Raw genomic sequence first — 16,969 nt, forward strand, 5'->3', positions numbered from 1 at the left:
AATAATAACTAAATGTAACTAAATAATAATAATAATAATAACTAAATGTAACTAAATAATAATAATGATAATAATAATAACTAGATGATAATAATAATAATAATAATAATAATGATGATGATAATAATAACTAAATGTAACTGGAAAACCATTTCCGTTCTGAGAAGTTTTGATGTTTGATTATGTTGCCAACTTTGTGGTTGGCGCCATTTGGCAGATGATGTAACACGACTCCTCCTCTTCCTCCTCCTCCTCCTCCCCCTGAATCGAAGTCGATTGAATGAGACGGAATTGGTAGAGCGCCAGATAAGTTTGTCTTGTGAGGTGTTTTAATTTTATGGCTCTTTATGTTTCGAGCTGAAATCACATCAGAATCCAACTCTGCCATTCACCTCCTAAGAACAGGAGTGGGGGTGGGGGTGGAGGGGTGTGGAGGTGGATTGGGGATGTAATAAAGTAAGACAATGTTGATTATCTTTTTTTTGTTTTAATCGTGTTTCAGGTGTTTGACTGTGGCCATACTGGGGCACCTCATCAAAGGTTTTTAGTTGAACATATCAACCCTAGGACTTTATTTTTTTTCTTTTTAGGCTAGTACTTATTCTATTGGTCTCTTTTGCCGAACTGCTAAGTTACAGGAACATACACACATCAAAACTGGTTGTTAAGCGGTGGTGGTGGTGGGGGGGACAAACACAGACACAAAGACGCACACACACATATGATGGGGCTTCTTTTAGTTTCCAAATCTTTTAGTCTACCAAGTCTACTCACAAGGTTTTGGTCGGTCTGAGGCTGTAGTAGAAGACTCTTACCACACTTCTGCTATATTGGATAAATTTATAAAAACTATGTAAGTTCAGATAAGTACAGATAAGTGGTTCCTGGTTCAGTCCCACTGCGTGGCACCCGGGGCAAACATCTATTATTGTAGAAAGCCTTGTGAGTGGATTTGGCAGATGCAAACAGAAAAAGGTTTTGGTTGGGTGATGCTATAGTAGAAGACACTTGCCCAAGGTGCCACACAATGTGATTGAACCTGAAACCACATTGTTCAAAAGTGAACTTCTTAACCACACACAACACACACAACACACACACACACACACACACACACACACACACACATGCATGGTTTTATATTTGTTTAGCAAGAGTCTTGATCTGAAAAGACATGCTATTGTATCTGGGTGGGTCATTTTGCCAATAAAAGCACACACACTGGTTACATCCCACTTTTAATATAATCAAATCAACTGGTTAACTAATTAGCTAATCAATTGTTTGATTGCTCATTCAGTTGGTTTGTAACTGTCCTTGTGTGACCTACATCTGTCACAAACCCAAATGCACCAGGCTAACCGCAACCCAGAATCAGACACCACATCCAAAGCAGCAGATCTGAAAATTGATAACAAAAAGCAAATATTTGCTTTAGCTACCTGTATATCGATGTGTTACTGTCCAATTATATAATTTGCATAGGGATATAATATAACCATACACAGGTGTGCATGTATATGTGTATGTGTGTGTGTATATACTCTTTACTCTTTTACTTGTTTCAGTCATTTGACTGTGGCCATGCCGGAGCACCGTCTTTAGTCGAGCAAATCGACCCTGGGACTTATTCTTTGTAAGCCTAGTACCTATTCTATTGGTCTGTTTTGCCGAACTGCTAAGTTACGGGGACGTAAACACACCAGAATCAGTTGTCAAGCGATGTTGAGGGGACAAACACAGACACACAAACAAAAATTACACACATACATATATATATGCATATGCGACGGGCTTCTTTCAGTTTCCGTCTTCCAAATCCACTCACAAGGCTTTGGTCGGCTTGAGGCTATAGTAGAAGACACTTGCCCAAGGTGCCACGCAGTGGGATTGAACCTGGTAAGCAAGCTACTTACCACACAGCTACTCCTACACCTATATATATATATATATATAAACTGAAAGAAGCCTGTTGTATATATGTATATATGTATGTATGTATGTGTGCGTGTGTGTGTTTGTGTGTCTGTGTTTGTCCCCCTAGCATTGCATGACAATCGATGCTGGTGTATTTACGTCCCTGTCACTTAGCGGTTCGACAAAAAGATACCGATAGAATAAGTACTGGGCTTACAAAGAATAAGTCCCGGGGTCGATTTGCTCGACTAAAGGTGGTGCTCCAGCATGGCCGCAGTCAAATGACTGCAACAAGTAAAAGAGTAAAAGTGTATATATATATATATATATATAATATATATATATATATATATATATATATATATATATATTTAATAAAAAAAAAACGAAGAAAATACACAACAACAATAATGTAAAGACGTGATACATACAAAATATTAAGATGCTCAGAAATAGGTGACAGACAGATATATAATATATATATATATATATATCATCATCAAAAGCGGCGTTAACGATGATGAGATGAGTGTTATTGATATATATATATATATATATATATATCGGCCTGCTCGCTTAGCCAGCGGGGTGGCGTCATTTGAAGGCTAAAACAATGCGAAGCGCATTGTGACCAGTGATGTGTAGCAACATCTGATAGCCTGGTCGGTCACAGTGAGTGAGTGAGTGATATATATATATATATATATATATATATATATATACATATACACATATATATATATACATATGCACATATATATATATGTTTGTGTGTGTGTATGTTGCCAAGGCAATGTCGTGATGTGTTGTTTTGTGTGGTTGGTTGCTATGTTGAGCTGGTGAATGAAGAGTGAATTTGTTGGTTGCATGAATAATTGAAGCAAAAACCTGCTAACGTCCAACTGAAATATTTATTGTCACGTGTAAAGACCATCTGCAATGGCCATTTCCAGTTAACGGATGCAATAATTACAAATTAGGAAAGAGGTACTGCTCAGAGGTTACAGTCATTTATTATTGCCCCAAGGCAAGTAAATCTTTGTGAGTGGATTTGGTAGACGGAAACTAAAAGAAGCCCATTGTATAGACATACATACATGTGTGTGTTTGTGTCTCTTTGTCTTGACATAGCATGATGGTTGTAAACAAATGTCCCCGTCATACAAGCAGTGTCCATCATTTCCAAACTTATGCAAAAACATGTCTGGCCTTGGGGAAATATGAAATTACTTGGCAACGGGGTAAGGGTTGGCGACATGAAGGGCATCCGGGGGTCTAGAAAAATCCCTCTCAACAAATTCTGTCTGACCCATGCAAGCATGAGAAAGTGGACATTAAAATGATGATGATGATGATACAAAATGCTTATTTCTTATGGCAGACTTGCATCTTATCCTCATAGATTTCCTTCCTTATGGCTTAATGTCCCATTATCAGAACAAAATGCTGGCATTTACAAGACTGTGTCCATGTCTCTTTTTTTTTTTGTCCTTTTGGCAGGCAATCTATATTAATACAGTTTGTTGGTAATTCTCATTATTATGTCACTTTTTTTTACACATTATTATTATTATTATTTAGTAGTTTTATTTTTATAGCGTGCTTTCACTTCACTACCGAGCGCAGCTCTGTGTGCCTTGGCTATGTGCTGTGGTTTGTTGTGATGCTCTTACTTTTACTGTATTGAAAGTGTTCTGCGTAGGACGTGTGCAGTGCCCAGTAGTGCAATTTTCTGTATGTTGTATGTGTCTGTAAGTCCTGGTGTTTTTGTTATGTATTTGTCTGAATATTTTTTTATCATGCCTAATGCACCTACTATGATAGGAATTGTTTCTGTTTTTAGATTCCACATTCTAGTTACCTCTATTTCCAGGTCTTTGTATTTTGAGAGTTTCTCCATTTCTTTTAGAGACACGTTGTCATCCGCCGGTATTGATACATCAATTAGAAAGCATTTTTTTTGTCTTCATGATCTCTGACAACTATATTATTATTATTATTATTATTATTATTATTTATAAATTTTTAGGTTTGAAGAAAGAAGTGGTAAACTACAAAGCGTCGAAATCCAACAATGGCAACTCTGTTGAAAACAAAGACTTCAAGGTATGAGATAATCTAGCTTACATAATAATGGTTTTAGGATTAACTGAGGATTACATATATTGTTGCTGTTATAGTTTAGTCATAGACCAACCCTGTTGAACAAAGATCTAATTAGATATTTACAATTGGATCATTAAATATCTAATTGTTAGTAGGGTCTAACTGTGACCATCCTAACAGTTGGATATTTACAGCTAAAGGGCATATAGGGACCCCCATGTATTTTCTTGCTTATAGCCCTTCAGGCAATTCAATAAGAACGAATTTCTTCAAGGGCACACTCCTTGATTGTTATAATATCCAAATTCTTGAATTACAGCTTTGGTTGCAGACAGCACACAAGGACATGACATACAAATGTTTAACCCTTTCATTACCATATTTAATTTGAGATGCTCTGTGTTTCTTTCAATTACTTTAAATATGAAAAAGAATTTAGTAAAATAACTTAGTTATCATTCAGTTAGTGTTAGGAACATAAATTGTGACTAAAGTTTGGTGGAAGATTTTAATTCAGAACTTATGAAAGCAAGACATTTGTACTCAGCGCCAGAGCCAGTTTCAGCCGGGTTGGTAACGAAAGGGTTAACTGAAGGCATTACATATTGATCTGTGTATAGTCCTCTGTTCGTATTCCCCTGTTAGGGCATAGGTTGTTTCGCCCATATATTTCTGATATCACTCCAACAGTTAGAATGCCAAACTGAAGAATTTGTTGTGATGCCCTCCACTTTTGAAAGGGAAATGGCTGTTCCTCTTCAAAGTAGTCCTTTATCTGGTCTTTGAACTGCTTGTTTGGTTTTCCAGTCATCTATCTATCTACCTACCTATTTACCTATCTACCTACCTATCTACCCACCTATCTACCCACCTATCTACCCACCTATCTACCCACCTATCTACCCACCTATCTACCCACCTATCTACCCACCTATCTACCCACCTATCTACCCACCTATCTACCCACCTATCTACCCACCTATCTACCCACCTATCTACCTACCTACCTATCTACCTACCTACCTATCTACCTACCTACCTATCTACATACCTACCTATCTACATACCTACCTATCTACCCACCTATCTACCCTCCTATCTACCTACCTATCTACCTACCTATCTACCTACCTATCTATCTATCTATCTATCTATCTATCTATCTATTTATCTATCACTGTCTACCTGTCTGTCTGTCTGTCTCTCTCTCTCTCTCTCTCTCTCTCTATATATATATATATATATATATATAATATATATTATATATGGAGAGAGAGACGGTGGGCTTTCTGTTGTTTGCCTCCTTCATACACACACACTCACACGTTTAAGCATATACGCATGTAAAAAATACATTTTTCTTTTCTAATATTGGCTAAGACAGGAGTTAAAGCTTTTAAGATAAGCCTGTCCTCATCACCTCAGGGCTTGGCCTTTTAATTATTGTTCATGTGATACATTTTACCTGCACTTTAGTCCTAAGGTATTGTGAAGTATTTGTCTTCCTCAACCATGGATGATATTTTTACCTGTCAAACTAATATGTAATTTTCGGATTGTAGAACAAAGGAAATCCTTTCTCCTTTAACTGTATTCTTGTATCTTTTACTTATCTTTCTTGTCTTTTCTTTGTTTCACTCTGACTGTGTCCATGCTGGAGCACCGCCTCGGGTAATTTAAGTCAAATTAATTGACCTCAGTGCTTATCTTTTTAAGCCTGGGGCTTATTCTATCAGTCTCTTTTGCTGAAACGCTAAATCATGGGGACATAAACACACCAACACTGGCTGTCAAGCAGCTATGGTTACACACACACACGCATACACACACACGCACACGCATGACAGGCTTCTTTCAGTTTCTTATTTCTTTACTGTCCACAAGGGGCTACACAGAGGGGACAAACAAGGACAGACAAACGGATTAAGTTGATTACATCGAGCCCAGTGTGCAACTGGTACTTAATTTATCGACCCCGAAAGGATGAAAGGCAAAGTCGACCTCGGTGGAATTTGAACTCAGAACGTAATGGCAAACGAAATACCTATTTCTTTACTACCCACAAGGGGCTAAACACAGAGAGGATAAACAAGAACAGACAAACGGGTTAAGTCGATTATATCGACCCCAGTGTGCAACTGTTACTTCATTTATCGACCCCGAAAGGATGAAAGGCAAAGTCGACCTCGGCGGAATTTGAACTCAGAATGTAGCGGCAAACGAAATACGGCTTTGCATTTCGCCCGGCTTCTTTCAGTTTCTGTCTACCAAATCTACTCACGTGATTTACCTGAGGCTAGAGTAGAAGACAAGGAAACTGAACCCAGAACCATGTGGTTGGCAAGTAAACGTTTTACCACAGAACCCTGCCTGTGCCCGTATTTCTGAGCCTTTCTGTCGTTCTCTTCTTTTCCTTTTTCTCATCTCATCATCGTCATCATCCTCAGCCTCATTTCACATCAACTTTGCATTTCAACCATCAAGTACTGTTATCACTATAATCAACTGGTCCAACTCTGCCTCCAACTTTCATGCTTTGTGTTATGCTAGAAATTATTATTATAATTTTGTTGTTATTATTATTACTGTTTTACGGAGTGGTTGGCGTTAGGAAGGGCATCCAGCCGTAGAAACACTGCCAGATCTGACTGGGCCTGATGAAGCCTTCCAGCTTCACAGACCCCAGTTGAACTGTCCAACCCATGCTAGCATGGAGAAAGGACGCTAAATGATGATGATGATGTTATTGTTATCTCTGAACAGGGGCTCCAGGAGCAGGTGCGAATGTTGGAAGAGGACAAAGAAGAAATGAAAAAGGCCTACAATTCACTCGTTGCTGAGAAAGAAGCCACATTAGCACAGTACCAGGTAGAGGCTTTTTTTTTTTTATTAACTTCTTAATAATAATAATAATTAATAATAATAATAATCCTTTCTACTAAAGGCACAAGACCTGAAATTTTGAGGGAGAAGGATAGTGGATTACATCAACCCCAGTGCATAACTGGTACTTCTTTTATTGTTTTATTGACCCTGAAAAGATGAAAGGCAAAGTCAACTTCAGCAGAATTTGAAAATAAAAATAATAATAAGAAGAAAGACTAACAATTCTGCCAACTTGCCACCTTATAATATTAATAATAATGATAATGATAATAATAATGATAATAATAATGATAATGATAATGATGATAATAATAATAATAATGATAATGATAATAATGATAATAATAATAATGATAATGATGATAATAATAATAATAATAATGATAATGGTGATAATAATGATAATAATAATGATAATAATGATAATGATAATAATAATGATAATGATGATAATAATGGTAATAATAATAATAATAATAATGATGATGATAATAATGATAATGACGATAATATAATGATGATAATGATGATAATAATGATAATAATAATGATAATAATGATAATGATAATGATAATGATAATAATGATAATGATAATAATAATAGTAATAATAATAAAACACAATAAGAATAATACAGTGAATACATTAGTTAGAAGCTCAGTGAAAGTATAGATGGAAAAATAGGAGTAGAAACGATGTTTCGAGCATGGCTCTTTCTCAGATATGTGTGTGTGTGTATATATATATTTGTGTATGTATATATGTAGAGAGATTGAGAGATAGTGTTTTATTTGGGAGGCTGTATCCTTCGGCTGTCACATATTACTTTGAGCACCAACTTAAAAGCTTCTGTTTTGATCTTCCCAGGATATTGAAAGAAAACACAAAGAGATTCTCGAAAGTTATAACGAACTTGAAAAAGAAGTTTCTTCATTAAAAAATAAGAAAAAAGTAAGTATCTTTCTGCTTTTCTTCTCGTTATGATTTAATGACGAATAAAAGAAGTACATGAATTCTTTATTTCATTTTATTTGATGAATTTTTTTTGTATAATCTTTGTGTGTTAATGTGACATGTTGTTTAAATATAAACCATTGACTAATAACAACACTCTTTGACCATCCTGCCCATCTTCAAGTGTTGGAGGATCTTGAAGCAGGTGGCACGTAAAAAGCACCAACCGATCGTGGCTGCTGCTAGCCTCCCCTGGCACATAAAAAGCACCCACTACACTCACGGAGTGGTTGAAGGGTATCCAGCTGTAGAAGCACTGCCAGATCAGATTGGAGCCTGGTGCAGCCCCCTGGCTTCCCAGACCCCTGTCGAACCATCCAATGTGTGCTAGCACGGAAAACGGACATTAAACGATGATGATGATGAATGTCTGCTTTCCATGCTGGCAAGGGTTAGACGGTTTGACTGGAAGTGGTACGCCAAAGAGCTGCATCGCATTCCAGTCTGTTTTGGCATGGTTTCTATGGCTGGTTGCCCTTCTTAATGCCAACCACTCCAAGATGCTTTTTATGTACCACTGGCAAAGGCGCCAGTTATGTGATGCCGGCATGGGAGCCACCACTATGACTCTACTTGGCTTGATGATTCTTTCTCAGCACGGCATTTTGCCAACGGTCTTAGTCATTTGTCATCACTTCTGTGAGGCCCGACATTTGAAGGGTGCCTTTTATGTGCCACTGGTTCAGGTGCCAGTTATGTGACACCGGCGTTGGCCACAAACAAGATATAACAGGACTTTTTAATAATGCTTATGAGGGTCCATCTTTGTAAAATAAAAATCAAAGAATTCCATACGTAACAAAATGGTCAAGAACCACAGTTCCATAATAACACAAGCCAGTGGTTGTCAGAGTTTGAACTTGTGACTCTGCAATCTCCTATAAAAGACAACAACTTTGCTTTATATTCTGCTGAAAATGTTAGAATTTTAGCTGATCTTTTTTTCTTCTTTCGCTCATTTCTTTTCCAGGAGCTTGATGAACAAAATGAATGTTTGCAGATGAAGAATGAGACTTTATCTACATCGTATCACTTTATGCAGGAAGAACAAGACAGAATTGTCCTGGAGAATAAGGTAAGTTAGGATGCCAGAAGACTAATATATTTGAGAGAAATTTTTGTAATATTTACCTGTTGTAATACTCTGGTTATGATATGGACTATAAATTGACTGTAGGTTCAGGCATGGCTATGTGCTTAAGAAAGTTGCTTCCCGACCATGTGGTTATGGGTTCAGTCCCACTGTGTGACACCTTGGGCAAGTGTCTTCTACTATAGCCCTGAGCTGACTAAAGTCTTGTGAGTGTATTTGGTAGAAAGAAACTACATTCTCGGAGTGGTTGGCGTTAGGAAAGGCATCCAGCTGTAGAAACTCTGCCAGATCATGATTGGAGCCTGGTGCAGCCATCTGGTTCGCCAGTCCTCAATCAAATTGTCCAACCCATGCTAGCATGAAAAGCGCACGTTAAATGATGATGATGATGAAACTGAAAGAAGCCTATCATGCATATATATATGTGTGTGTGTGTGTGTGTGTGTGTGTGTGTCTGTTTGTCCCCTACTAATGCTTGACAATCACTGTTAGTGTGTCTATGTCTTCATAACTTAGTGATTCAGCAAAAGAGACTGATAAAATAAGTATCAGGCTTAAAAAAAAAAATTAAGTGTTGGGGTTGATTCATTTAACTAGAAATTCTTTGAGCCCATGCTCCAGCATGGCCACAATCTAATGTCTGAAACAAGTAAAAGATATAGAGCATATTTCTATTAACCAAACCCCTGTCTCTCATGATGTGAAGGCGCATGGCTCAGTGGTTAGAGCGTCGAGCTTACGATCGTGAGGTTGTGAGTTCGAATCTTGGACCGTGCTGTGTGTTGTGTTCTTGAGCAAGACACTTTATTTCACGTTGCTCCAATTCACTCAGTTGCGACGTCACTGGTGCCAAGCTGTATCGGCCCCTTTGCCTTTCCCTTGGATAACATCAGTGGCGTGGAGAGCGGGGCCTGGTATGCATGGGTGACTGCTGGTCTTCCATAAACAACCTTGCCTGGATTTGTGCCTGGGGGGTGGTGGTAACTTTCTATGAGCAATCCCATGGTCAGTCATGACTGAAGGGGGTCTCAGATCTCTCATGATATATCTCATCTCAGAATCCCAAATGTGTCAAAATTGGACATGTTAAAATTCTAAAAACAACTTTTTTTTTGTTATTTATTGGTTTTCTTTAACCTTTTCAGGACCTGAAGGACCAAATCAATGTGCTGACATCTGCTCGTGACGAAACCCTACTTTCTCTGAAAGAACTCAAAGCCCAGTGCTCCGAGGACAAAGGCTTGAATTCTGAAATGGAAGATTTGAACAAGCAATGTGAAGAATTAGAAGCAAAAGTTAAAAACGCTGAATCAGAAAGCGAAGTAAGTGGATAAATAATGATATTCCGTTTGGGAAAATTGGTTTACAAATATGAATAATATTCTTCTTGGGAAATTCTTTAAAATCAAATTAAATTTTGTAAAATCTCTCTAAAATAATTATTTAGAATAACATTGTAATTCAAAGCAAGCAAATTAGAAATTTAAAACTTTTTTTTGTTGAATTTTATTTATATTTAGCAGCTTCAAAATGAACAGAAATGTGACCTTAGCTTATGCTTAGGGGTTCACTTCTTTCTTTTTACAAGAAGGACTTCTTAGCCTCACTGCAACAAATCACAGTTGACTCTATAGCACTTACCTTCCTTTAGGTCAAAATTTTGATGAGATGGTTTATTACTAGTTGCTATTATTATTATTAATATTATTATTATCATCTACTTTTAATCTGCATCATCATCATCATTTAACATCCGCTTTCCATGCTATTGGACGATTTGACTGAGGACTGGCGAACCAGATGGCTGCACCAGGCTCCAATCTGATCTGGCAGAGTTTCTACAGCTGGATGCCTGTCCTAATGCCAACTACTCAGAGAGTGTAGTGGGTGGGTTTACGTGCCACCGGCACAAGGGCCAGTCTGGCACTACTGGCAATGGCCACCCTCAAATGGTGTTTTTTTACATGCCACCTGCACAAGAGTCTGTCCAACGGCACTGGTAATGACCTCGCTCGAATGTTTTGTTCACGTGCCACTTGCCAGGACACACCCAGCGTCCCAGGGCAGGTAAAGGACAAGAGATGTTACAGTATGACTGAAAGCTTGAGGAGGGCAAGTGGCCGGGGCAGTAGTGGAATATTTTCATGTAATACAACACATGCATTTAAGTTAATAGGGTTTTTCTAACAATGTGGGTAATATTTGTCAGTACAATCTTTTGGATTTCTCTGAGACATGGTTCTCCTGGGATATTATCTAGATGTTTCTGACATCCCTGTTTTATACCTAAGGCACCCACAATAACAGGAACAGTTCTCTTATTATTATTATTATAATAAAGGCGGTGGGCTGGCAGAATTGTTAGCACGTGTAGCATTTCACCCATTGCTATGTTCTGAGTTCAAATTCCGTTGAGGCTGACTTTGCCTTTCATCCTTTTGGGGTCAATGAAAGTATGATACAAACTAATTCCCAGCCCTTAAAATTTCCAGCTTTGTGCCTGTCTATAGTATAAAGAATTATTATTATCATTATTATTGTTATTATTCATAAGGTGGCGTGTTGGTAGAATTGTTAGCATGCTGGGCAGAATGCTTTGTGGCATTTTGTCTTACTTTACTTTCTGAGTTCAAATTCCGCCAAAGTCGACTTTGCCTTTCATCCTTTTGGGGTTGATAAAATAAGTACCAGTTGAGTACTGGGGTCAATGTAATCAACTCACACCCCCTGCCAAATATCAGGGTTTGTGCCTGTGGTAGAAAGGATTATTATTATCATAATCCTGCTGCAGAAGCTTGCTTTCTTTAAGAGTCAGATGGGATTTCTTGTCTAGATTGAGCCTGGTGCAGCCTCTGGCTCACCAGTCCTCAGTCAAACTGTCCAACCCATGCCTGCATGGAAAGTGGACGTTAAACGATGATGATAATGATGATGATTTGCATCCATTTGTGGCACTAAATTGGTAAATGGTAGAATATCTTGCATGATTCCAAAACTTTTCTTTGTTTCATTTGCCAAAGCAAAGAAAAAAAAATCACTGATAAATCAAAAAATAAAACAAATAGAAAAGTTTTTGTTCTTTTTTGCTTGTTTGAGTTTAATTGTTCAGGTTTCTTCATAAAAAAAAAAGAATGGTTTTTAGTTTCTTGATTCTACTTAGGTGTAAGTTTTATTCTTTAAAGAAAGGAAATAACGAGAGATTCCAAGAAGTTTGGCGGAGTTTAATGTTGGAATCACTGTCTCTGTGGACTGTCTGTTCCTTTTAGTTTTAATATTTTTGTATGTACACACGTATAACTATACACTCACCCATACATACTCATACTTAGACATACACACTCATATACATACCTATACACATTCCCATACTCAAACACATATATATCTACAATGAGTCACTCACTCACACACACAAGCAAGCACATGTCTAGCCATACACATTTACACACATATACACTTAGGCAATCGTATATATACCCATACGTTTTCCCATACACAAGCACATATACATGCACACATGCACAAACACACTCATACACGCATACACAAACAAGCACGTGTAGAACCATACACATACATGCACTCATACAAAAACACACAAACATACGTTTGTTCTTTGGCGAAGTTCAGGTTCTGTCTTAAGTTGGACTTGGATTAAATTGAGAGAAAGAGAGAGAGAAAGAGAGGGAAAGAGAAAGAAAGTGAGAGAGAGAGAAGGGAGAGAGAGAGAAAGGGGGAGAGAGAGAAAGGGGGAGAGAGAGAGAAAGGGGGAGAGAGCAAGAAAGGGAGAGAGAGAAGAGAGAGAGAGAGAGAGAAGCACAAGATGACCAGCTTCACTCTGTTGTCCCTGTCTTACTGGATTGGCAACCATGGTTGGCCAAGACAACTGGAAACATATCAGAGATGACCAAGTCGATCTATTGTGTCTCCCCTTGCTCTGAGGGATATGTCCATAATGACGTTGCTGATATTGTCCTTCTGTACTCCACGGCAGAAATGTTAAGATCGGTTCCTCTGGTAGCGAAAAGCACTCATGGCAGAACCATGTAAAAGTGACCAGGTGATGTCCTGTAAGGGCACCTGTGTGGTTGCCACGTAAAAGCACCCAGGACATTCTGCAAAGTGGTTGGCATTAGGAAGGGCATCCATCTGTAGAAACCAAGCCAAATCAGATTTGAGTCTGGTGCAGCTCCCTGGCTTGCCAGCATGGACAACAGATGTTACATGATGATGGTGATGATGATCTTGATGGAATTTGACCGCTTATGGTTAGGCGTCCTCCACATTGTTTGTTCCTTCTCGAGCCATGCCCGGCTCTTAAGGGCCGGTTTCCTGGTTTCCTTGGCATATAGGTTCCCCACCTGGATGGGACTCTGGTTTGTTGCAGGTGAGCTGCAAGATGCAGGAGGAAAGAGTGAGAGAAAGTTGTGGCGAAAGAGTCAGCAGAAGTTCGCCATTACCTTCTACCGGAGCCGCGTGGAGCTTAGGTGTTTCGCTCACAAACACACACATCGCCTGGGCTGAGATTCAAACCCGCAATCCCTCGACCGCGAGTCTGCTGCTCTAACCAGTAGGCCATGTGCCTCTGCTCTGTCCCTTGTGCCGGTGGTATGTAAAAGCACTCTCTACACTCTCGGAGTGGTTGGCGCTAGAAAGAGCATCCAGCTGTAGAAACTCTGCCAGATCAAGATTGGAGCCTGGTGCAGTCATCTGGTTTGCCAGTTCTCAGTCAAATTGTCAAACCCATGCTAGTATGGAGAGCGGACGTTAAAGGATGATGATGATGTGTGTACATACATACACACACGTATATACACACACACATACATATACACACACCCACATATACACACACTTGTATATATACTCACACATGTACATACATATACACACACATGCACATATATACACACTTACACACACAGACACACATGTACACTTAATTTATTATTAATGATTTTCATGTTTTTGACATAGATTGTTTTTATATGTATTTTTATGATGTGTGTGTATACATACATACATACATATATATATATATATATATATATATATATATATATATATATAATATATATATATATATATATATATATATATATGCATACATACACTCATACATGCATGCTGTTTGTGTTTTCTGTATTATTGCACAACCTGCATGCTGCCTGCTTCCAGCTTTTGCATGCTTCCAAAATACTTAATTCTTTTTTTTTATTATTATTTATCTCACAACACTTGTTTTCTTTTTTTTAATAGCACTTGATTTGCTGTCAATTAATTTTCTTTTCTTTAATTGATTAAGAGGACAAAAAAACAAAAAAAAATAAAACAAAAAAAATACTCCCAACATTTTCAAACAAAACAACATTAATCTTTCTGACCACTCTGTGACTTATTAGCAGCACCGTGGTGGGGGTCAGTTGCTTAGTTATAAGAACGATGGACTTGCTCGTTGGAGATGAGGTACAAGTGTTCGGCTTTTGCTGAACGACCTGCACACATGATTGGTTTATAGGGATCAAATGTATGTACTGTACATCAGCTCATTCTGTCCATCAAATTGACATTACCTGAACAGGTGAATGCACCTGAACAGGTGAATGCACCTGAACAGGTGTATGCATCAAGTGTCGAAGTGATCGTAAAACAATGTGAGATGAAGTGTTTTGCTCAAGGACACAATGCACCACCAAGTCTAGGAATTGAAACCACGATTGCTAGACCATGAGTGTAATGTTCTAACCACTAGACCATGCATCTTCTACAACAACAATAATAATGATAATAATAATAATAATAATAATAATAATAATGGTTTCAGATTTTTCCACAAGGGTAGCAGTTTTGGGGGAGGGGGTGAGTCGATTACATCGACCCCCAATGTTTTACTGGAACTTATTTTATAGACCCCAAAAGGATGAAAAGCAAAGTTGACCTCAGTGGAATTTGAACTCAGAACGTAGTGTTAGACGGAAAACTGCTAAGCTTTTCGCCCAGCGTGCTAACGTTTCTGCCAGCTCACTGCCTTAATAATAATAATAATCCTTTGTACTATAAACTCTAGGCCTGAAATTCTAGGGGAGAGGTCTAGTTCATTACATTGACCACAGTGTGTAACCGGTACTTATTTTATTGATCCCGAAAGGATCAAAGGCTATGTTGACCTTGGCTGAATTTGAACTCAGAATGTAAAGTCATATGAAATGCTGCTAAGCTTTTTATCTGGTATAGTAATGATTTTACCAGCTTGCCACGTTAATAATAATAATAATAATAATAATAATCATTTAATGTCCATCTTTCATGGGTAGGATGGTTGACAGGAGCTGGCCAGGTAGAAAAACTACCCTAGGCTACTGTGTCTGTTTTGGCAGGGATTTTACAGCTGGATGCCCTTCCTAACACCAACCACACTGCAGAGTGGACTCAGTGCTTTTTATGTGGCACCAGCGCAGGCGAGGTCAGTTTAGGGATGGTTTTTACAGCTGGATGCCCTTGCAAATAATAATAATAATAATAATGATGATTGAAGAATTTGTGGGTATTTTCTAAACCCTTTAGCATTCAAATTACTCTGCCGAATGTAATGCTTAGCTATTCATGTTGTTTTGAATCAGTTTAGGATGATATTGTAGGGTAGGTGTGAGATGCCAGATCTAGCTGGGATCAACATAGAACAGATAGAATATTAGGGGCCTGATGCAACCAGTTTAACCACTAAAGGGTCAAGTATAATCAAGTGTGTGTGTGTTCATGTGCATGCATGTACACACACACGTGAAAGGATTTCTGTATGATTACTGAACATGATAAAAATAACAGCCAATGCCCCTTAGAACCACACAACTTACCATTAAAAATGAAATAGATATATTGATCTGAAAAAAAAAGAAAAACACGAGGGATGGTCATGGTTGAAATATTTTGATCATAGGTATGCTTGATGGCCTGGGGCTAAACAGTGACACGGTTGGTTTGGTATATTTTTTTTACCATGTATATTTTAGAAATTCTAAGAAACTTTGGCTCATGAAGTAAACCTTGATATATTTTTGTTTTCGGAACATTTCCAATGGTGTTTCTTTATTTTGCCGCACAATAAATACAGAAATATTTACTTCTACATGTATGCATGCCTTTATACATAACGCATTTGTGTACACACACACACACACACACAACATACATATAAAGTAGTATACATATATTTCTTAATAATATATTATTATTATGGTGCAGGAGTGGCTGTGTGGTAGGTAGCTTGTTTACCAACCACATGGTTCCGGGTTCAGTCCCATTGCGTGGCATCTTGGGCAAGTGTCTTCTGCTATAGCCCCGGGCCGACCAATGCCTTGTGAGTGGATTTGGTAGACGGAAACTGAAAGAAGCCTGTCGTATATATGTATATATATATGTATGTGTGTATATGTGTTTGTGTGTCTCTGTTTGTCCCCCTAGCATTGCTTGACAACCGATGCTGGTGTGTTTACGTCCCCGTCACTTAGCAGCTCGGCAAAAGAGACCGATAGAATAAGTACTGGGCTTACAAAAGAACAAGTCCCGGGGTTGAGTTGCTCGACTAAAGGCGGTGCTCCAGCATGGCCGCAGTCAAATGACTGAAACGAGTGAAAGAGTATAAGGAAATCAATATTGAACTCAACATAAAGATGTACCCATGTGAAAGACCTTATTGTATTAAAAATATATATAAATAAATAAATATAAAAATATAAATATAATATAATAGCGCCGCCCTGACTGACCTCCGTGAAGGTGGCACGTAAAAAGCACCATCCGATCGTGGCTGTTTGCCAGCCTCGATGCCGGTGGCACGTAAAAAGCACCCACTACGCTCACGAAGTGGTTGGCGTTAGGAAGGGCATCCAGCTGTAGAAACACTGCCAGATCAGACTGGAGCCTGGTGCAGCCTCCTGGCTTCCCAGACCCTA

At 38.4% G+C, this 16,969-nt stretch overlaps 1 protein-coding gene across 5 annotated transcripts in view; it reads left to right on the forward strand.

Moving 5' to 3' along the window:
* LOC115222011 (GRIP and coiled-coil domain-containing protein 2) overlaps positions 1 to 16,969 on the forward strand; it is a 133,471-nt gene that overhangs the window by 43,001 nt on the left and 73,501 nt on the right. For 4 of the 5 annotated variants that reach the window (XM_036511341.1, XM_029792123.2, XM_036511343.1 and 1 more), the window contains 5 exons: positions 3,947 to 4,023; positions 6,787 to 6,891; positions 7,778 to 7,861; positions 8,895 to 8,999; positions 10,163 to 10,339. In XM_036511341.1, coding sequence (XP_036367234.1) covers positions 3,947 to 4,023; positions 6,787 to 6,891; positions 7,778 to 7,861; positions 8,895 to 8,999; positions 10,163 to 10,339 — 548 coding nt within the window. Of the gene's footprint in view, positions 1 to 3,946; positions 4,024 to 6,786; positions 6,892 to 7,777; positions 7,866 to 8,894; positions 9,000 to 10,162; positions 10,340 to 16,969 lie in introns of those variants that run through there. The other variant, XM_036511344.1, reaches the window with a different exon arrangement.

This window comes from Octopus sinensis, linkage group LG19 (genome assembly GCF_006345805.1).
Source record: "Octopus sinensis linkage group LG19, ASM634580v1, whole genome shotgun sequence".
NCBI lineage: Eukaryota > Metazoa > Mollusca > Cephalopoda > Octopoda > Octopodidae > Octopus > Octopus sinensis.